We start from the raw sequence: 22636 nt of genomic DNA, 5'->3' as shown, positions 1-22636 counted from the left end.
TTTTATTGTTGTTGAGCTGTAGCTCTTAAGGTTTGTTGTAATTTCTTTGAGCATTGCATAGTCTGACCTAGGCGTGGATTTTTGGGGACATCCACTCCTGCGAAAATTGGCAACTGTCTTGAATATTTTTTCACATGTGGATCATTTTTCTTGCTTTCAAATTATCCACACAGAATCAGTCCACACAAAAATGTTGTTGTACATGCACAAAGACAATAAAGGGCTATTCTGTTCTATTGTAAAAAAAAAAGTTGGAGCAGGTCTAACCACACACAAAAAATTCCCATCAAAAGCAACTAATGATTTATAAAAGAAAACCACTTGATTTCTTCATGCAATTGCCACAATTCCATTTAATTTAGATGGAATCCCACTAACCCTGAGAAAATGAGTGCACGTGATATCTTTGAAATTATGTTAATAGATTGTATGAGAGAAGCAGCATTTTTACACATTTCTGACATGCATTTTGGCATGTACACGAAGTCTGTGCACAAAGTGCCCCTTGCATGATGCTTCCAAAATAAAGATTACATCAGGGTGGGACTTCCAAAAAACCTCTCAAATGTAGTTCACCTGGAGCATTACAACATATGCTGCTGTCTCTGGCTTTAGTTTAAACTGAAAGGGACACTAGTGGAGCAGTACTCAAGTATGACACATACTGGTATGTGGGCACACCCTAAAACAAGACATTCCATGAGGTAGCTGCTGGTCTCCTTTTTTGGTAATCTAAATCTCTGAAATACAGTGAAATTTACAGTTAACCTGCTCCTTTTACTTTGCCTACCATGACAAGCTTATCAAACATTGGCTTGAATCCCCAGAAACCAAATAGCCTGGACTCATTGCTCAAAAAGTAACCATGGTTACACAGTAACTTTGAGGGAAAAGGGCAGATAATGAAGTCTCCCTCTCTGGCTCCACTAGACAACACTACCTATTTAAGTAATCACAACTAAAAAAAAATAAAAATAATAAAAGAAGTTGAGGTGGAGATATTTACTGTGCACCAGTCAGAAGTTCAAGCTGGATTTACACTTGAACAGTTTGGTAATCCCCCATTTATTTATATCCTCAGTAAAACACATTTTGTATAGAACATTAATTTAATTTGAACATAAATAAGACTTTAATACATTTCAAAATCTGACAGATTGAGAGACTCTGACGTTCTGAAAAGCTCTGTAGTGCGTGAAGCTGAACTGACACTGACAAACTGATTAAGATCCTGAAATGTGAAGAAGAAAAAAAAAAAAAGAGAATCCTTAAAATAATCTTTGAACATTGAAACATGACATTAACATTCATTACTTGAGTGAGCTGATGATTAAAAATGAACTTTAATCAGTTCTTTCTTTTCTTGAAAAACAAAGTCATCTCTAACTGAGAAATCATCATCAGACTGGTTGGTGTTGTTCACTATATTTTCACGTGGGTAAGCCCAGGAAAGTTCGAAGCATGTTAGAATGGATGAATAAATCTAGACGTTTCCAGGTGAAAAACTTTAGTGATTTTGACACAAACATTGGTTTCAAGTCATGGTTATGCAGGTTACAGATCACTGAAATATGGGCGTAACTATAAATGAATAAAGCAGGTTCTAATAACCCCATTAACAGGGTTCTTGTAACACACCTTTGCTTGTCAACTGACAACCCAAATGTAGACTGTTGACTTTAAATCCATTTAATAAAGACATTACAGTTTTACACGATTGTCTCCATAATGATGACATACACGTTAACCAAATGCCCGTTCATGGCACTGTTGACTATTTAGTTAAGGTTGGAAACTGACAGGCAAGAAAGACTTTCCTGACTGACCTCAGTGCCTGACTCCAAGTAGATTTTTACATTGCATCCTTATATTCTGCTTCTGTTGGTACTGACTCATATGACCTTAGAATCTTGAATGGTAAATTCTATATACAGAGTCAATATTGAGAGTACTTTTTTTTGCTAACCCATCTCCTGTGATAAAATAACATCCAAGGCTTCAGAGAGAGAGAGAGAGAGAGAGAGAGCGAGCAAGAGCAAAATCTGTATTATCGACTAACTGCTCTTTGAACATTTATTCCGTTTTTTTGCACGTCCTCAGATGTTGACTTCACTCTTCCCGAGGCTTTTGAGAAGGCCTAGCCGTTCAGTCTCTGAGTAACCACCTCTCTGTACATGATAGAGATGTACACAAAGAGAAGTAGGATTACAAAGAAATCGTCCATGAATCCCAGAAGACCAAAGAGCGCTTCGGGAAGGATGTCGAGCGGAGAGGCCAGGTAGGTGATTGCCCCAATGAGGCAGAGAAGAATTCGAATCCTGAACATCCAGAAGAGGCCACCCACAGTAAACATCTCTCTAAAGGCGTGACGAAGCAGAGTGGGCACATCCCGCAGCCTGTCCATAAACTGAGGTAAACCACAGAAACAAAGTTGTCAATAATAACTCACGTTTATCTCATTTAAGGTAGTATCATATCGGCCATTTCATGGATGGCTGCAAATTTTAAACCCCTCTCTTTCGCATGTCTCCCATGATAGACTTGCAGAGAGAGCAAACATCCACTTCTTTAACAACTTTCCTAACTTTTGTATCAAGAATATAACTGTTGTTGGGTTTCAGACTATGACTCACAGAGACAAAGAAGGAGTTATACAATGGAGAAGTCCGCAGCTCCCAAGACCAAAGGAGACAGATCAGGTCATAATCAGATGAGCACCCCCCCTTAAAATATAACCATATTCTGGGTTGTACAGAATGAATATTCGAACTTAAAGCCCCAATCTAAATAAATATCACTGTGAAATACTCACAGATCTCGGCTGGCCGGAAAACCTGCGGTTGTAATCATTGATATCTCTTAATATTAGCTGAGGTTCAGCTTCCCCATCCTGTACCCTCTGAGGACCAGCGTGCTCATGAAATAGTGGAAAGAGCAATGTTACCTGGAATTAAAAGAAAAAAAAAATTAAAGATATTTTTAAGAAGGATACCAATACTGATATTGATGATAATCACATACATCGGTTGACATATATACACTTTTTTTTGGCATGAGGCAGGCCCACCACGGGCCTGCCTCAACAGGGGGCGTCGAAAGAGTAAAACATAACATTAAAAGTTTTGCTGGTTGACTGCTACAGCTGTCTCAGGGCCTCCTGGGGACTGTGCAGTTAACTTCATGGTAGTACTAACTAAAAAGAAGAATGAAAAACGTTCCACTCTTCTCCCCTCTGCTCTTCTTCCCTTTTCTGGTAGGCAGTGGGGAGGTAGAGCGCACAGCCAGATCCGGCGGGGAGGTGTGGGAAGCCAGATCGGGTGCCTCCTTCCAGCTCTCCTCTCTGCTCTCTCCTATCTTATCTCATCTTACTTGTCTTACTCCTCTCTGTCACCTTTTCTGTCCCTTTGAAGAAATGAGGCTCCATAAATGCTAAAGAGGTAAGTATTTCTCAGTTGTAGTGAATAGATAGAAAATAAACTGTAGAAAATTAAACAGGAGAAAGAAGGAGAGAAAAACAATTTTAACATAAATCATTGACACACTCCAGGGCCTGATCAACCCTGGCAGGGCCTCCTTGGATGAGGAGTCTAGTGATAATGGCCGAAACACCCGATGAATCCAAGGTCCACTACGGACGATGTGTCGCAAATTTAACAATTTAGATCAGATCTCTAATCCCTAAACCTAAGCAGGGGAAATGGCAGGCTAGCTTGGGTAAAAGAAGGCACATGACGATGTGTGCTGCTGGTAAAGTTTCTGCGCTGCTTTCTTCATAACAGCCATCCTTCAAGATTTTCTCCATTAAAAGCAATGCATTGTCTGGGATTGTAACATCTAGTCCTTTACTGAAACATTAGAGGCATAGATAACAGTTTTCCCCAAAATTTGCCATGTGTTTTTCTTTTTATGTACTCATTTATAGTTATATCGGCCAGTTGATATTATAAATCAACTGGGTGGTAATATATATATATATATATGTAGAGCAGTGACAGGTCACACAGCACCGCTCTGACTGACACATCACTTATTCCATTTAACACTCATTTCCAACAACTGTGGCAGTAGCTAAACGCCTAAAAAGAATTAAGGTATTTTTGTGCATTCAAAGATATGAATACAGAACAGCTGGCAACTTATGAATATCCCTAGTGTGCATTTTAACAAGTACTGAAAGACTCACCATTTGTCTGCAGATGGGGCAGTTAATAGCTCCCAGCCAGGTGCCGTACCTCCAGTAGGCTATGATGCAGGAGCCTGTGTAAGAATACAGGATATGGCACATGAGTAAAACTAAAGCACAAAAAAAAAAAAGAAAAAATAAAATTTTTTTTTTTACTTCAAATGATGTTTTCCTTGATGTGCATATTTTCAAATAATGTCAACATTTGTAGAAATTTTGTACTTTTTGTACTACTTTTTTAGTAATGAAATAAGCGATTAAAAGAATGAAATCATATTGTTTTGTTTAGTGCACATTACTGAAATCTGTACAATAATCTCACCACAGAAAAGGTGTCCACAATTGGTTTCCACAGGCAGAACAGCCTGCTGTAAACATACAGGACACGACATGTCTGTGTAATACTGCTGCCTGGCTTCAGCCTGGGGATTTTCATCCTGCAAAATCAAAATCAAAAGCATACAAATTAAAACGTTTAGCACATTTGTTATAACAGAGCGCACAATTTTGAGAGTCATTCCCTCCAAATGAACAATAAAAATTATAAACTATTTACTAGCTGTAAAAGAATATTAATATTTATCTATAATCAGCCCTTTTGCAACTTCCTGTTGTGACTTGACAATTTAAACCTTTTCAGTTCCTTCTTCTGGACTTTTGCCAGTTCTAGAGCCAAAACTAATTGCTTCTTTTAAATTTCAGAGATAAATATAAATTTTAGAGGTTGCTTTCTTAAGATAACATAGAAATTAAACACCAACAAAATAATAGTTTTAGTAAAGGATGACATCCTCCAAATTAAAATATAATCCTCAAAACTCTGCTTTTCTGAGTTTGAAATGTTCAGGCGATGTTTCAAACCACTCAAAGGATTCCAAGTAATACGTAGGGCTAAAAAGGCTAGAGCTGCGCTTGCGTCTTTACCTGCTCGGTCTGGAGCTGTTGTCGGACGGCTCTAACATGCTCCTGATTCTCAGGATGAATATTTTGCTGCTCTTGTCTGCAAATGTCAAAGGATGATTTGGCAATCAGATGTTTGTCAGCGTAAACTATGAAACAGAGCATGACAATGCAAATCCAAGACAGTGAGCTAAGTTTTAATACACTAACTGCCTGTGAACACAGTAATGAAACGGTAACACTGATGAACTTCATCATCAGTGTTACGAGTAGCCCTAAAGTGCAATATTCTACATGATTACAACCCTCAGATATATGCATATATTATCGGTCCTGAACACCTGTCATCCAAAGAAAAAGAAAACGGCACTTTCCTTTTATTAAACAACAATTGCTTACCTGCAGAGGAGAGTGAGGAGGCCTGCAAGGAAGGCGACACTGAGCACCACCACAAATAAGACCTGGTTGCTGACACCTTCAATGAGAGTGTCCTCATCTTGGATCAAGTAGTCCAAGTCCCCATGCTGACCGTCCTCCATCACCCACACTCATAGCCTACAACTCTGGAAAACAGAGGGGGAGAAGAAGAAAAAGATCACTAATTACAATTTTAAATGTTAGTAAAAGCTATATAATTTAACGGACTATGAGGTTCCACTAATGTATTCCCAAGTCTGTGAATGCCACAAATCTGTGGGTTTACGGAATTAAGCTGCGAACTTAAAGGGTTGTTTTTAAGTGACCTGTTAGCAATAGCAGCGATCAGTCCATTCTTACCAAAACGTTACAAAAATAGGGTAGCGACACTTTATGTCTAGTCTACTAGCCTACTTGTCCCTGCATGTAGCATTCTTCCGTTCACTGTGTTGCTATTATCAGCTAGCAACGCCCGCTTGCCAAGTTTAGCGCTGGCGTAGATTAGCTTTTAACACATTAATGAGCACCGCTACTGTTGGTAATGACAGTGCGTGGCTTTTGGAAGTTCCTCCACCATAGACAATATTGAGCCCTGTAGTTATTTATGTACCAGTGAAAGAAGGACAGCTTCTCTCTTTAAGTCTGAGCTCTTACGGGACATTTAACGACTCTTTGACGACAGGCTTAGCAGGGCCGCCTTAAGTTATAGCAAAAGAGTGTGGCACGGAGCATAATGAAGCTAATACTGTTTACGTAACGTGCAAAGTAATTTGAAACGTTTTGCAAGACGGACTATGATGAAAGAGCTCACCTGATAATAAGAAGTCCACCTCCAGTCGGTAAGCTCTTTCCAAAAGCTTCACCTATCCGCTCCATCCACTCTATCGAGACATTTCCCTCCCCAATTATGACAGATTTTAGAGGCTCAGTCAAATTAGGAGACCAGGAGCCATCGCTTGCGTGTTGTTGCTCTTGCTTGGCATGCCGATGGTAATGTTTCGGTTTGCAACGACTTCCTTTCCTTCTTATTCTCTTAGAGGTATGCAGGTTAGAAGCTACGACGACAGAATGCTGCCCCCTAGTGTTTAGTAATGACGTTATCTTTGTACTTTATCCTTTATCCCATTATTTTTTTGTTTTATTTTACATAAATTAAACATATTATACAAAGAGAGAGTAATTTCTGAAATTATTTAACTGCTCAGAAAAATAGTTTTAGCTTTTTAATGTATGTATTCTCCTACGTTTATTTAACTTCATTATTTATGAGAGACTTGTATTCTGTCTCTACTGACGGAAATGTCTTACCTTAAATAGAAAGACGTCTTCATATAGTGTATAACTTAACAATAAAATTTCTTAGTAATGATCCAAGCTTGTTAACCACGCTTTGACCAATAGGTGGCAGAAGTGCTAATACAATGTAGATGTTTCTTACAAGAAGACGAAGAAGAAAAAGAAGGAGAAGAAGAAGCACAAGCACCACCATCAATATTACGAACAGTTCTACGAAGCTACTTTTGGCGACAAAAAGGACCCAGTTTTACACAGCTCTCTTTAACTGAGGCACAATGCCTCGTTATGCACAGCTAGTGATGGGTCCCGCGGGTAGCGGTAAGGTAAGTTATCACTCATTCAGTTAAACTTGTTGAAATACCTTGTTGTGCTATTCGGCTAATGCTAAGGCATGAGGTTGTCTTGTGTTCAACACAGACTGCATCTGCTTTTTGTTTACTGGAGTTCATTTTCATTTCAGAGTACCTACTGCTCCACCATGGTCCAGCATTCAGAGACCTTAAACCGTTCGGTTCAGGTGGTCAATTTGGACCCAGCAGCTGAGCACTTTGATTACCCTGTCATGGCAGGTAAATGCAGCATAGTTTTAGTTTATATGACATAGTAGTGTCCATAGAAGAGAGGAAGATACGATTAACCCTGATAAATGGCTTTTAATTAGGCTCTAACATTAATTCTTGCTTTAGTATTTAGCATATAGGAGTTATTTTACACAACCCACATGGTAACTTTATTATGTTTGCTCTCAGACATTCGTGAGCTTATTCAGGTGGATGACGTGATGGAGGACGAGTCTTTAAGATTTGGCCCAAACGGAGGTCTGGTTTTCTGCATGGAGTACTTCGCAAACAACTTTGATTGGCTGGAGGAAAGCCTGGGCCACGTGGAAGATGACTACATATTGTTTGACTGTCCAGGTAAATGTTTCAAAGAGGGTATGTTGAAGCCAGACTTCCATTAGCTTCAGCACAGTGCAGTTGTTTGTGCTGGAGTGTGGATGGGATTCAACATATCCTGGGCACTGTTATTTGTTAATTTTGTTAAAATCACCAAAATAGATTTACACTCATGACCACTTACCCTCAAAATTACCTTAATTCCTTATGGCATACATTCAACACGGTGAATTCCTTATAGACTTTGGACCATACTGACACGATAGCATCACAAAATTGCTGCAGATTTGTCAGTTTGTTTGAGATGCCAAAACGTTGATTTTGGCCATCTGAGACTGAAGAAGGCACTTGGATGAGTGATATAATGTTTCTCCCACTGAAAGTGCTATGGTTTTGATGGACAGGATCAATGTTTTGGGATTTCATTACCTGGATGATTGAGCATGCAGCGAGACATAGTTTGAGATGATTTTGAGCTTTGTAGTATGACAAATTATCCTACTAGAAGCAACAGTCAGAAGATGGGTTTACTGTGATCATAAGGTAGTCAGCAGCAATACTCAGGTAGGCTGTGGGGTTTAAATTATGTTTTCTTGAACCTTTGCAAATTATAGCCTCAGTTTCCTGGTCATAGTTGACAGTAGTGGCACCTGGTGTGGTGTTCTGCTGCTGTAGCCTATCCGATTCAAGGTTCAACATGTTGTGCATTCAGAGATGTTCTTCTGTAAACCTAGGTTGTAATGAATATGAGTTTACTCTTGCCTTCATATTAGCTTTAAACAGTCTGGTCTTTCTCCTCATACATGAACAAGAATTCTCACCCAGAGAAGTGGCGCTCTTTTTTTTTTTTTCTGGACTGTTGTCTGTAAACCCTACGGATGGTTGTTGATGGCTGTTTGGGGAAAATCCCAGCAGATCAGTTTCAGAAATACTCAGACCAGCCCGTCTGGCATCAATAACCATACCATATTTCCCTTTTCTGATGCTTGCTTTAAACTTCAGCATATTGAACGTGTCTGTATGCTTAAATGTAGTTGAGCTGCTGCCATTAGAGAGTAACAAACCTATTAAATTGGCAGATGAGTGTATATATCATTATTTCAGTCTTGGAACAAGGTATGTTATCGTTGGAAAAGTGGTTGTCCGTGTGTGCCTCATAGAACTGGTGTGAAGCGTGGCTTCTCTTTACAGGGCAGATTGAGCTGTACACACACCTTCCTGTAATGAAGCAGCTGGTGGAGCAGCTCCAGCAGTGGGAGTTTCGGGTTTGTGGAGTTTTCCTTGTTGACTCGCAGTTCATGGTGGAGTCTTTTAAGGTAACAGTCTCACAGTGTCTTCCTCTGATTTATTTGATTTTCCTTTTTTAACTTCATTTCTGTACAAACACAAACATAATGTAATAGTGAGAGCACACCTTTTACTTGTCTCCTACTGTAGTTTATCTCTGGAGTCATGGCTGCCCTCAGTGCTATGGTGTCATTAGAGATTCCTCAGGTAAACATCATGACAAAAATGGATCTGCATAGCCCCAAAGCAAAGAAGGAGATTGAAAAGTAAGTTTCATATGAATTGACAATGTTAAGTGCACACAAAATCTACAAAAGTAATTCCCTTTGTCGTCTGTACTAGGACTAGATTAATGTTTTCTTTTCATGTTATTCAAAACCTGAACATGTTTGAAGACACAATTCTTAGTTTTAATTTGCTTACATTTTTATGCATTGCATTTTTTTTTTTTTTTTTTATAAAGATACCTGGACCCGGACATGTACTCGATGATGGAAGACGGCTCCAACACAATCAGAAGCAAAAAGTTCAAGAAGCTAACCAAAGCTATTTGTGGTCTCGTAAGTAAAGGCCTTGATTTGGTACTGCATCATGTTTATGACCAGATTGATATTTTTATTAATATATTTGTCTGTTTTTAATGAGACAGTATCTGTTTGTGTATCTAGATTGATGACTACAGTATAGTAAGATTCCTCCCTTTTGACCGCACTGATGAAGAAGGTATTAACATAGTACTGCAACACATTGACTTCTCAATACAGTACGGAGAGGACCTGGAGTTTAAGGAGCCAAAGGTGAAGAAACAGCACAACCCACCCACCCCAATTAAACACAACTGGAAAAAAATAAATATATATATATATATAATAAATATATATTTATATAATAAATATACTGTGTGTGTGTGTGTGTGTGTGTGAGATGCATTATATAGCTTTTCATGATCAACCAGTTTTTTTTTGTTCTGTACCTTGTTTTCCTACAGGAGGTTGAGGAACAGCCTGCTAACCTAAATTATGACGACATTTTTCAAGACAAAGCGAACAGCTGAGGCGGAGTACGGCCAATCCTGCAAATACAGACTTTGTGTAGCAAGACTGGCAAAGGAGTTCCAATCGGACTGTTTGTTGTAACTGGATGGATACCGAGAAATGGACACGTGAAGAAGATTGTGGATATCATAAATAATGTTTCATGGTTTTTTTTTTTTTTTTTGTTTGTTTTGATGAAAATGAAGCTATTCATTTAAAAGTATATTTTAAAACAGTGGTTTGATGCATTTAAATGCTTAGCAGTTATTAAAAAATATTGCTATTATATTTTTTTGAATAAAATGCAACGCAAAATACACGTTTTGCCGCCCGTGTGATGTAAAGTGTTTATTTAGCGCCCCCGGCTGGTTGATACGCCACATGACACGTGGCCACTTCCTGTAAAGCCGAAGGGTGGGACAGCACGGAAGCAGCATCTTGCAAGTGTTGGAATATTTCTGTCGCTGAGCAGTTGGACTGATATTTATCATTCAACATGCCGGTGAGTAAAAATAAGAAGGAACACACTATTATTGACGAGCAGAGAACTTTACTGCTAGGTTTAGAGCAGAAATATTGCGCTGAAATCCCACTGAGTAGGAAAAAAGGGGCCTCCGAGTTAACGTTAGCATAGTTCGCTAATTACCTAACCATTTGGGTCGCAATTTAACGATGTTTGACATGTCAGAAAGCGCAAATTCGCGTTTGATGCTTTGTTGCAAATAGGTTTTAGCACGCTGCCTATACTACTTCTTATTATTTGGTTCTACGATAACATAACTATTAAACCAGGCTAGCATAGTAGCAATGATGCTATCTGGCAGAAATGTTCCCAAAGATATCAGGTGACAGCAACTTTTTCTTTTAATATTTTTCAGGCGTATCACTCAAACCTGATGGCCACCGAAACGAGGCTGGTGGGGAACATGGCTTTGCTCCCCGTCAAAACTCAGTTTAAAGGACCAGCCAGAGGAGACGGTAAGGCTATGCGATATATTTTACTTGTGTAATATTTATCGAGTATATTTTACTCGATAATGTCCTTCACATAACGCATATCAATTGTAGTGAAGTCTATAGTAGTGTTTTTTTGATTTGGTTAAGTCATTTTTAGGCAATGGGTTGTATCTTGTTATGACCCCTACTGTATTTCCTGATACATGCATCAGATACACTTCCTTATATGGTGTAAAAAGCTCATCCTCAACTTCTAACTTCTTCATTAGAGTCTATGAGCACTTCTGTAATAAAACGGTGCATTTTGTAGTGTCTACTCCACCTAAAGGTTCATTTCAGTCTTCCATGGTGTTGTGGGTTTGACAGGTTCAGTGCTATTGAATAATAAAGTTATTATATTTTGTGATTGGGTGATTCTAGTTGCTTGTTAGCAGCTCATAAATCAAGAATGGAGCTCTGCTGGTAGCAAAAAGGCCTGCATGGCCAAAACGGGAAATGACATTTTAACAGTGACACATACATATGCACATGCACAAATACTGAATTTAGAGCCATAAATTTGTTGATTTCTTCTTTGCTTTTTTAAATTTTAGGCGTAGATTCTGATATTATTGACGAGGCTATCTACTACTTCAAGGCCAATGTTTTCTTCAAGAACTATGAAATCAAGGTAAGCAATTCATTGACATTTGCACTGTTTTGATTGCATGTGTTCCATGTTTAAGGAGACCAAAATAGTCATAAACCTTAGGGTGGTTTTGCTGTATTTGTGCCCCCACCATTGTATCAACATATAATTATTATTATTTTTTTTAAAGTAGCTTAATAAGTTTTATTTGAATAAGGAGGCAGGTATGCACCTCACTGGTGCCCCTTTTCCTCTGTTTTCTCTTACTCTCTGGAGCAGCTGAGCACTTGGTTTTTCCACATGCCCTGGCTTGCCTCTTCCTGTGATTGCAAACAGTGCAATCTTTTCATAGTTTGCATAGTTTAGGCTGTTCAATTCTGAGACCTAACTACTACAAATTACAGTAACCTCAATGCTTTATATAAATTTTTCAAAAATGTGTGTGTACATGTGTTTCTTTCAGAATGAGGCAGACAGGACACTGATCTATGTCACACTCTATATTTCTGAATGCCTAAAGAAACTACAGAAGGTAAATTGAAATCCCCACAAAGGGCTTAATGCAGTTTCATCACTTGTAGCAATGAGCTACTTAAATATATATATTCAAGTAGGTGACCAGAAAACATAATCAAACTATTTCCATTGGGATATGTGGCTCTACAGTGCAGCTCCAGGAGCCAGGGAGAAAAGGAGATGTACACTCTGGGCATCACAAACTTTCCCATTCCTGGAGAACCTGGCTTCCCCCTTAATGCTATGTATGTCAAACCTGCAAACAAGCAAGAGGAAGGTAAGAAGCCACAAGCTAGGATTAGTACATGTTTGTCTGCCTTAGGGTGTTTATCAGTAAATAAGTAAAAACAAACTTGACATTTCACCATATTTATACCAACTGGTTATGTTGTTTCAATTCCCTGACTCTGAATTAGACTGGTTCCTTTGTACACCTCTTATATTTCAAGGTAAAAATAGAAATGCTGACCTTTAAGCTTTAGGGGTCTGGGGCTGAAAATGTTGTTTTATACTTATGTGATTATCATTTATAAAGTACCAACTGTTACACATGAAACTAATGGAATTCCACCCTATTTAAAAACTCCTGAAAATATCGAGTTATTTTACTGAACTCCATATCCAAGTGAATCCTCTCAGATCTTTTACAGCAATCTTACTCCTAAATCTAAATGCCTGGATCTTTTTTTTTTTTTTGTACAGTATATTATGTGGAAGGTCGACTACTAAAGCCATGCCTTCCTGCTGTTAAACAGTAGTTGTTGCTGTCTGTGGCTGGACTGATAATATTTGCTCTTCATCCTTCTTTAGAGACTATGAGGGCCTACCTCCAGCAGCTCCGACAGGAGACTGGCTTGAGGCTATGCGATCGTGTGTTTGACCCCCAGACAGATAAACCCAGCAAGGTAAGTCTGGCATGTCCAAAGTGATTGGCTGTTGCGGTCTGTGAACATGACAAGGGAAATGTCTCAGGGCTAATGCACCCCTTGTTCCTTAATTACTGTGTCTGATGCATCCAGTAGGATTTAAGTTGCAATACAGAAAAGAACTTGCATAGCTCATATTTGGATCAGAGGCGAACGAAAATTAACTGTTGTTCCTGTCTTGATTTCCTGCCTCCTTTATCTGATTTATACAACTTAATATCAAATCTAGGTCACCACACAGCTAACCCAGGAGGGATACAGGCTCAAATGCTAGATTTAAGCTGCTTTCTACAATCTAAATATGTGCAGGTTTCAGCAGTTAACACTGAAACGTGTCCTTTTGACTGAAAAGTTTACCAACTTTTTCTTCTTTCAGTGGTGGGTTTGCTTCGTCAAGAAGCAGTTCATGAACAAAAGCCTGTCAGCCCCTGGACAGTGAGCAACTAGGACTGCAGTTTTCTACACTTGCAAGATGGATTTTTGGGTGGGGTGGTAAAGGAGGGTCTGCTTTTGTGTTAAGATTTTATACAGTTTATGTTCAAGCATGTCTTCACTTGTTGATTATATTGAGCTGGTGCTTAATTCAATAAAGCAATTATGGAGACGCGAAACTAGTGCAGTTATTGCCGTTTAGTTTTTAACCAAATGTGCCACTAGGTGTGAAGGAAAACTTCAGTGACTTGAGGTCTGTTTAAGGATGTGTTGGTGTACAGCGGAGGGAAGAAAAGGTTTCTACAGAAAGAACAGTATCTGCACGACTTTATTCACACTTATATCAATACAACTATATTTCATTTGACATATCCATGCTATTGTAACCATAAAAAAAAAAAGCTGTTACATATAAACTTCTGTAAGAGGTATTAAAATAACTGCTGACCTGTGACCTCTTCCATAGGAATGAGAGAATACATTTACTCTACATATGCAATCACAAGGATAGGAAGAAAGTCTGTTAATTTAAAAAAATAATAATAATTAAAATCACGGTTTCTCTTTGGTTTGTATGAGACACCTTTTTTCCTTGAGTTAAAAAAAAAAAAAAAAGGGCTCTTAAATGCAGTCCTTGCTGAAGTTAAGGCAGTGTTCAAGTTCACCAACAAAGGAAAGAAGAAGCACCTGAGAAAGAGGAAGATGTGTTTCTAGATTTCCATCTGATCAATGACTGCGATTAATGAAAAACTGCATATATAGTGAAATGAGTGGCTCAGTGTTGCAAATTGAAGGAAAAAAAAAAACTCGAGCAGTCGACACGCAACAGCTTCACTACAAATAAATAGATTAATATAAACAAGCTTTAGAGAAGGTGCATTTATCCTGGTGCCTTCTCCAAAATCTGATGATTTTTTTCCCCATACACAGAATTTAACATTACACTACTTAAATTATGGAAATCATCCTAAATATTATGTTAATACATTTACTTTGGGGGAAAAAAACAAAATAGGAGCAGTGTACTGTCAAATTCCATAAGTATGCAAGCCACACAAAAAGGCTGCACATGTCCTGCTAGTGAAATGCTGATAAAGTGGTAATGATATAAAACTGCAGCATTGATGTTACTGCTGTTCAGCAATATTCATGAAGAAGTTTCTTCACTGGCAAAAAGTTGCAAAGATCTGCCAGCCATCTCCCTCAACGGGCAATCCACATCCAGCTCCTACCCAAGAAAAAAATAAACATTTCAGTTTCTGTTCTAGTTTCATAAGGAAGTAAATCACTATGGTAGAAGGCTATGAATTCAGAGGGCTCTAAAAATCAAACAAACTAACAAAAAAAATAAATAAATAAATTTGTAATGCATGAACAATAAAGCTTCTTCTTGTCATTACTTAAAATGCAGCTAATGCCAAACTTGCTCAAAGGCAGCCTAGCAGATGTGAAGAGGTTAAATCAGGGTGATTGTACTTACAGAACTGATGATCAGACTGACGCCTTAGTCAAAAGCAGTGTCTTGGCTTTTCCGTACACAACGCGCCACCTTTTTCTTAAAAATTCCTGTAGGATCTTCTCTCCACTCTTTCTGCCGGGTATAATAGACAGTGATTGTATACAGTGTCATTTACTCCCTCCATCACTTCTTGTTTCTACATCTTGGCCACACAAGCTGCACAAATCAGAGATGCCTGTAACACGTTTACTTCATTTCTCTTAGAGCTTACACGTTGTCTGAAGCTAGCGGAGAACATGAGCACTTACAGCTGCATCCACATTGGCAGGAGAATCTACATTGGGATCTGCCAGCATGGAGATGACACTGATCATGATGGTCTCCACTGTATGGATCGGTAGCCAGCGCTCCTCAGGCTTCTCGTAGCCGTACTTGTCCTCACCAGGTTCGTGCAGAATGGAAATACAAACTTCGCCATTTTTTGCCACTGGCATAAAAGAAAACAGGAAAATAAACAGACTGTTACAGTGCTGCAGATATAAAATAAAAGGTAAAAGCTCATTAAGGGACTTTTACCACAAGTGGTGTGGTATAGGCTTATTCCATACCACTTGTGGTAAAAGTGGCTCATGTCATACCACTTAAAAGTACACGATTGATGGATCTATTGATCCTCACCCTACTGATATAGTTAACATACACAGACTACCAACTGAAGAAGCAATCATAATAGCAAAATAATGATAATAAAAGCAAAACATGTTTCTTCTTAAAGTGTTATTGGTTATGTATTTAATGTCATTTAAAGAATTTTTTCCAGATTCACAATTTATTTATTTTATAAAATGAAAATTTGAGTAATTTAATTATAAATATAATTAGTTTTTGTCCCAAGTACAATCCACATTATTACTTAAAAAGCAGATTTACCATTCCTTCACTCTGGTATCACTCAATTTCAATCATTTCTACTAAATATTAATTGTGTTATGTATATATGATGAAACCAATCAGCCAGCTGAGAGACATAATCTGTCTAGCATGTATTGAATCAGCCCTGGGACCCAAAACATGTCACCTAGAACGGGCAAAGGAGACATCCTGGAAGAGAATAGCAGCTCTACTCTGAGGCCCTCACTCCATTTCTAAGGCTGAAAGATGACACCATTCGGAGGAAACTCATTTCCATCACTTGCACTTGTGATCTTATTCTTTCAGTCACTACTCAGAGCTTGTGACCACAGGTGAGAGTAAGGACATAGATCAGTCGGTAAACAGACAGACTCACTTTTACACTAGTCTCCTCACCACAACGAACCAGTACAGCACCCACACTGCTGCCAAGACTGCACCAATCTGCCTGTCACTTTCCCAACTCCTCTCTCTTGAGAACAAAACCCAGATATACTTGAACTCCTCGACTTGGTGCAGCAACTTGTCCCCTACCCAGAGTGGGCACTCTCTTCCAGCTGTGAACCGTGGCCTCAGACCTAGAGGTGCTGATTCTCATCTCGACTGCAAACCACTCGGGTGTAACCTGAAAGTCATTTCTCAATGTAGCCAACAAAACCATATCATCTGCAAGAAGCTGAGACAAAAGACCCGATATCCTCCGTCAATTAGCTGTGTCTAGAAATTCTCCCCATAAAACGAGTCTGTGACAAATAAAAGCCTTGGCGGAGACCAACACCCACTGAGATCGAGTCTGATTTAATGCTGGGAATGCAAACAACTAAAAACACCTAAAGCTAAATGATTACTACAAGTAGTTATAATACACAGTTTGCCTCTTGCTTTGCTCAGGGCATGCTGGCATGTCACAGAAGCAAACAGTTGCTACTTTCCCATCTGTGTTTTGGGAGCAAAGTAAACATCTTTTTTTTTTTATGTAGGTCTTCCAGTCCAGTGTTGGACAGCCACATCAGGTGTTTTCACTGTGATTTAGTGGTCATTAAAATGTGTTCAGAAATTGCAAAATGATGATGATTAATCTTGTAAATCACACACGCTGCTCTCCGGTATATAAGCTGCATTTATAGGGTAAAGGTAGTGGTATCGGCAATGCTGGCCCTGTATTTGCTTCATATCTGATCAATACCAAAATCTGCAGTATTGCACAGCACTACTGTACATACCCGAGTGTTAAGCTAAGGCTTATATATTTTTAAAACTCATAATTCTTGTATTTTTTAATAATATAAATTACCATCTAAGCCATTGGCTGTGATTAGAAGTAATGTTTGCATAATCATAACCACAATTTAAGACAGCCCCCCCCCAAAGAAAAATGCTAATTTTCTATCCTTTGATGTAGAATACATAAAGAGGAAGAGGTTCTGAGATGCTTGCTCTTACCATTTGGATGCCAGATTTCAGTGGCGAACTTCATCTTAGGAGGCTTCAAAGGATAGTCGCGAGGAAATGTTAAGATAGCTTTGAAGAAACCTCCTTCACTGAAAATGAGAAAGAGGATGGTGTTAACAAGACCAGCTTTAGCTTCAGATGGATATAAATCCATTAGTTAAGATCAATAAACAAGAATCACTCACTATAATGTGTCTTGAGGTCCAATAACGACCACTTCCCATTGATAGATGTTATCATCGTCCACGAGCCCGGCAGAAAAGCCGTCCACTGGGTTCTTGATCAGTTCTGCAGATTCAAAGTGATCAAACGTGTTTAAACTCACCACACTGTGTGTTTCGAATAACATCAAGTAGACATGGAGAGAGTAAGCACATGTAATGAATGGGGGTGTACTGACTTTTAAATAGTAGCTGTTGAGCAATAGCAGCTAGCCTTAGTCATATGTCCGCTAACAGCTGTGTGACACGCTATCTACGCGCGACACGTGCATTACAACTACATTTTCAAGCTTTTATATATAAAACACACAGGTCACATATGACAAACACTGCTACTACTAAACAACAACCAAACGAAACACGTCTGCTTCTCACTTGTGACTGACAATAAAACAAAGTGAAATGCTAGTGTCCACAGACTTAGCAGCAACAGTTAGCTAACTTACCTGATAATTGTTTACGCAATAACAACGAAGACTGTCCCGTCATTTTACAAATGTATGTTTTCGAGTAAGAAGTAACTAACACAAACTAAAGCTGTGGAAACGATTTAAACTACACCGTCCACGTTTCTTCTCTCTCAGACAGCGCCGTCAGTGACTTATAAAAAAAGTGGTCTGAGGAAGTAGTGAGCCATTTTTACCCTGAGTCAGATCTCTCAGGCAAATCTTCCTCCCCATGTACGTAGCATACCACAAATGTCAGGGTAAAACTAAGCTAAAACTGTGCTAAAATATTTAATTAAATCGAATAAAAATACAACTGGGTTTTAGAAAAAATGTAACGTAAATTAAATCATGTGCACATGTAATGACAGTTAAACAGCCAAATGCCGTGCATTAAAAAAAAACAAACAAAAAAAAAAAAAAACCTCTGTTATCTGCTAGCTTAAAAAAAACTATCATTTTACCTCAAATTAACCAGGGAAACATTAAGACTACAGATATTAAAAATCTCCCTAACAAACATATAACTGACTAAAACACTTTGTTTCTCCTTTATGCATATTAATGTATAATAATAACATAATAATAATGATAATAATAATACATTTTAATTATAGGCGCCTTAAAGATCGTCAAGGTCACCTTACATTAGTACAGCAAAATAAAAACATAAGGCCCTATAAATGGTAAATGGCCTGTAGGACCCCAAAGCGCTTCACATATCCAGTCATCCACGCACACATTCACACACTGGTGATAGCAAGCTACATTGTAGCCACAGCCACCCTGGGGCGCGCTGACGGAGGCGAGGCTGCCGGACACTGGCGCCACCGGGCCCTCTGATCACTACCAGTAGGCAACGGGTGAAGTGTCTCGCCCAAGGACACAACAACCGAGACTGTCCAAGCCGGGGCTCGAACCGGCAACCTTCAAATTACAAGGCGAACTCCCAACTCTTGAGCCACGATTGCCACGGCTATATATATATATAAACCCTCTGATGTATAACCTTTACTGTTAAGAGATATACAGTATGCATAAAAGCAACCCACAAACCTGTTAGATAATTTATCCTCATACCTGCTTGAGATTTAAGACATTATTAAGTACAGGTAAGTATGATAAAGTCCTGTTTGCTGTTGCATCACTCACTATACACTTTTACAGACACTACACAACAGTATGGGCAAAGTTGACAACTTAGCACTAAATATATTGACACAAAGAACTTTAGAAATTTATATTCTAAATAATATATTCATACAATAAAAAATATTCTCAGCCTTATTTTGATATGAAATTTTTTAAATAAAAATCTTAATGCTCAACAAGAAAAAAATTAGCATGGATTTGTGATATATGGAGAGCAAGTAAAAATCCCTTGTTTGTCTTGTCAGACTTACTCTGGATACAATTGTTCACAGTAAATTCAACCACTCAAATGTAGGCAAATGTTGACACAGAATACTGAATTACAACTGTTCTGTGATATAAAAAAGTGGAAATCAACACACAGAAATATTAGTCAGGGTTAGCAATAGTTGGAAAGCTTTCATTACATAGTGTTTATACTTACTACATAAAGGCCATTAATAAGAAGACTGTTTTTTCTATGGTACTTTGAAGACTTTAAAGCCTTTATATTTCTGTGTTGGATGACTGAATTCGCAGAAATGGCCTATATAAAAACTTTGCTCTATTCAGGCCTTTTAACCTGAACTAAACTCCATATAGTGGGATATAATAGTGCTGGTTACCATCATCAACTCTTATCTAGCATATATGTCCATTCTGCAAAATATGAGCTGAGTATGGGTGAAACTTATTTTAGTGGCACTAGGTCAACTGTAGCAGTGCACCTGGAGTCACCAACGATTCATCTGGCTCTGGTTGCTAGCTTAAATCGATATGAAGTATTACCCAAATTACAAGGTTCCCTTGTTCTGTATAATCTTTCACTTTCACTTAAGAAAAAGCAGTATTTGTCGTTAACATCCGCAAAGTACGAAAATGCTTTTAAATGTAATATAAAACGAAGGTTAATGATGATTGTTTTACTTTTACTTATATCCGGAGATGTGCAACCAAATCCTGGACCTGAATTGAAAAGTGTCCAGACCCCTGCCGATTTTAAATCTCAGCCAGGGTTAAAATGTGTTCATCTAAATGTACGCAGCTTATTACACAAGATGGACTTGGTCAGAATTTGGGCGAAATCGACAAACGCGGATATTGTGATTATCTCCGAAACTTGGTTGTCCAAATCTATTACAGATGATGACATCAACATAACGGGATACAATCTTTATCGCACAGATAGGCCTAGGAAAGGTGGAGGCGTAGCAATTTATGTTAAATCAAGATATGAAGTATCCATTGTTTTATCTGTATCTATTCCTAAACAAATGGAATTCTTGGCTTTGGATATTAAAATAGTAAAGTCTCTTTCTATAACAGTTGTTGGGTGCTATAGGCCTCCGTCTGCTGTAAAGGAAACTTTATTATCTCTAAAGCATCTTCTGTCCAAATTAAAATATAACGAACTTCTATTGGCCGGAGACTTGAACTGGGACTGGCTGAATATAGCTTCTGATGAATTTAAATCCTTCTGTGACTCTGTTAATCTTAGCCAGTTGGTCAACCTACCTACAAGGCCAAATATAAAGAGTCCTGACAAATCTACTTTGATTGACCTAATTCTAACAAATGTCCCTCATAAGTTTCTGTCTCTAGGCGTGTTTTGTAATGATTTAAGTGATCATTGTGTAGTTGCTACCAGTAGGAACACTAAAATCCCTAAATGTAAACCGCGTATCATCTGTAAAAGAAATTTTAAAATATTTAATGAGCAAGCGTTTCATTATGACTTGTCTATGGTAAATTGGGAAAACTTGAGTCTGATACCAGACATCCATCTGGCTTGGGCTTATTTTAAAGAAATTTTTATGAAGATTTTAAATAAGCATGCACCTGCCAAAAATTTTAGGGTCAAGGGACGGGAGAACCCTTGGTTTTCATCGGAATTATCAGAGTCCATCCATCAGCGTAACGTGGCATGGGCAAAAGCTAGGAAAAACGATTCCCTGACTGACTGGTTAGACTTCAGGAAATTAAGAAACAAATGCACGACACTTATCAAGAAGGCTAAGTCAGAATATTATTTATCTGTTACTACAGAAAACCTCAATAACCCTCAGAAATTTTGGAAAGTAATTAAGTCCTTATCTATAAATAAAATATCACAGGCTCTTCCAAAATTCATTTTAAAAGATTCTGTCCCAGTTTATGACAGAACTGAGGTCTTAAACAGCTTTAACAAGCACTTTGTAGCTACTGGTTTTTTATTTAACTCTGTTGGAGCAGCCCCCATGATTCCCTGCACAGAACCCCAAACATATATTGGGGAGCTTTTTGATTTTTCTCCTTTTTCTGTCCAGGAAGTGCATAAAGCTCTTAAAGCCTTAGATCACAGGAAACCCCCAGGGCCAGACTTAATAGAGCCCTATTTTCTGAAAATAGCAGCTGATTACATTGCACAACCTCTTACGATCCTTTTTAATCTTTCAATCCAAAATAAAGAAATTCCACTTGTTTGGAAGTCTGCTTTTGTTACGCCAATATTAAAAGGAGGCGACCCGGCCATTTTGACTAATTACAGGCCAATATCAAACTTGTGTGTTTTGGCAAAAGTCCTTGAGTCTCTCGTCAGTGAGCAATTAAAAGAGTTCTTGTACTCTAATGAAGTTCTTTCAAAACTACAATCTGGGTTCAGAAAACAGCATAGTGCTGTCACGGCTGCCACAAAAGTGATAAATGACATACTTGTTGCTCTTGATAAAAAACAGCACTGTGCTTCTCTCTTTATTGACCTGTCAAAAGCTTTCGACACTGTGGATCACGCCATTTTAAAGCATAGGCTTCTTTCTTTGGGGCTGTCTAGACATGTTGTCTCCTGGTTTACTAATTATTTGAGTGACAGGACTCAATGCATTAAATGTGAAAATCTGTGCTCAGAACTTTTGAATATTCACACTGGGGTGCCACAGGGTTCAATTTTAGGACCTCTGCTGTTCATCATGTATATAAATGATTTGGGACAAAATGTGTCCAATGCTAGTATGCATTTTTATGCTGATGACACAGTTATTTATTCCTTTGGCTCAAACTTTGAAAAGGCAATAGAATCGTTGCAGAAAGCTTTTGACGTGGTTCAGCACACACTTCTGGAGCTGAAATTGGTTCTCAATGCTGAAAAGACAAAGCTAATGTTGTTTTCAAACATGAAGAGATTTCCTCAAACTGTCCCCTTGGTGTCCACTCTTGAGGGAAACCTCATAGAAGTGGTGCATACGTATAAATATCTTGGCTTTTTAATTGATGATTCTCTGACCTTTAAACCTCACATAGACAATCTTGTGAAAAAACTCAAACTAAAATTGGGATTTTTCTTTCGAAACAAATTTTGCTTTTCTTTTGAGACAAAAAAGCGTCTTGTAAATGCTACATTTTTATCTGTTTTAGATTATGGTGATCTGCTGTACATGAATGCTTCCGCCCAGTGTCTTCATAAGATTGACTCAGTTTATCATGCCTCCTTACGGTTTATTACAAACTGTAGGGCCTTGACCCATTGTTGTGATCTGTACGCTCGAGTGGGATGGCCTTCGTTGTCCT

The 22636-nt window shown here is 38.4% G+C and overlaps 4 protein-coding genes across 5 annotated transcripts; 2 read left to right on the top strand and 2 right to left on the bottom strand.

Annotated features, from left to right (window-relative positions):
* Nucleotides 1-1673: 1673 nt before the first annotated feature.
* rnf170 (ring finger protein 170) lies at nt 1674-6548 on the bottom strand. Its single transcript, XM_085463487.1, has 7 exons — nt 6312-6548; nt 5483-5646; nt 5108-5183; nt 4506-4620; nt 4184-4257; nt 2813-2944; nt 1674-2407 (listed from the first exon to the last, which is right to left on the bottom strand). The coding sequence occupies exons 2-7, from the start codon at nt 5620-5622 to the stop codon at nt 2138-2140; spliced, it is 807 nt and encodes a 268-aa protein (XP_085319613.1). The 5' UTR covers nt 5623-5646; nt 6312-6548; the 3' UTR covers nt 1674-2137.
* A 381-nt stretch (nt 6549-6929) lies between these two features.
* gpn3 (GPN-loop GTPase 3) lies at nt 6930-10332 on the top strand. The gene is made up of 8 exons (XM_085463486.1): nt 6930-7119; nt 7257-7365; nt 7546-7713; nt 8884-9008; nt 9130-9245; nt 9443-9539; nt 9648-9776; nt 9968-10332. The coding sequence occupies exons 1-8, from the start codon at nt 7072-7074 to the stop codon at nt 10031-10033; spliced, it is 858 nt and encodes a 285-aa protein (XP_085319612.1). The 5' UTR covers nt 6930-7071; the 3' UTR covers nt 10034-10332.
* Nucleotides 10333-10390: 58 nt separating this feature from the next.
* Nucleotides 10391-14484, top strand: arpc3 (actin related protein 2/3 complex, subunit 3). Its single transcript, XM_085463488.1, has 7 exons — nt 10391-10515; nt 10892-10991; nt 11564-11640; nt 12062-12130; nt 12265-12391; nt 12925-13019; nt 13417-14484. The coding sequence occupies exons 1-7, from the start codon at nt 10510-10512 to the stop codon at nt 13477-13479; spliced, it is 537 nt and encodes a 178-aa protein (XP_085319614.1). The 5' UTR covers nt 10391-10509; the 3' UTR covers nt 13480-14484.
* Nucleotides 13783-18317, bottom strand: LOC146705701 (ubiquitin-conjugating enzyme E2 G1-like). 2 transcript variants are annotated; one of them, XM_085463489.1, is made up of 6 exons: nt 17963-18317; nt 17481-17583; nt 17287-17384; nt 15240-15418; nt 14953-15059; nt 13783-14700 (listed from the first exon to the last, which is right to left on the bottom strand). In XM_085463489.1, the coding sequence occupies exons 1-5, from the start codon at nt 18003-18005 to the stop codon at nt 14964-14966; spliced, it is 519 nt and encodes a 172-aa protein (XP_085319615.1). In that variant the 5' UTR covers nt 18006-18317; the 3' UTR covers nt 13783-14700; nt 14953-14963. The 2 variants fall into 2 exon arrangements, with proteins under 2 accessions (XP_085319615.1, XP_085319616.1); XM_085463490.1 differs by having other exon boundaries at nt 14953-15063; nt 17963-18314.
* Between the last annotated feature and the right edge of the window lie 4319 nt (nt 18318-22636).

Source organism: Copadichromis virginalis, linkage group LG7, assembly GCF_057382275.1.
Source record: "Copadichromis virginalis isolate Kocher_CV1m ecotype Utaka linkage group LG7, C_Virginalis_male_GT1.1, whole genome shotgun sequence".
Taxonomy (NCBI): domain Eukaryota; kingdom Metazoa; phylum Chordata; class Actinopteri; order Cichliformes; family Cichlidae; genus Copadichromis; species Copadichromis virginalis.
Note: the sequence above shows the minus strand (reverse complement) of the source record. Positions and strands in the feature narration are given on the sequence as shown.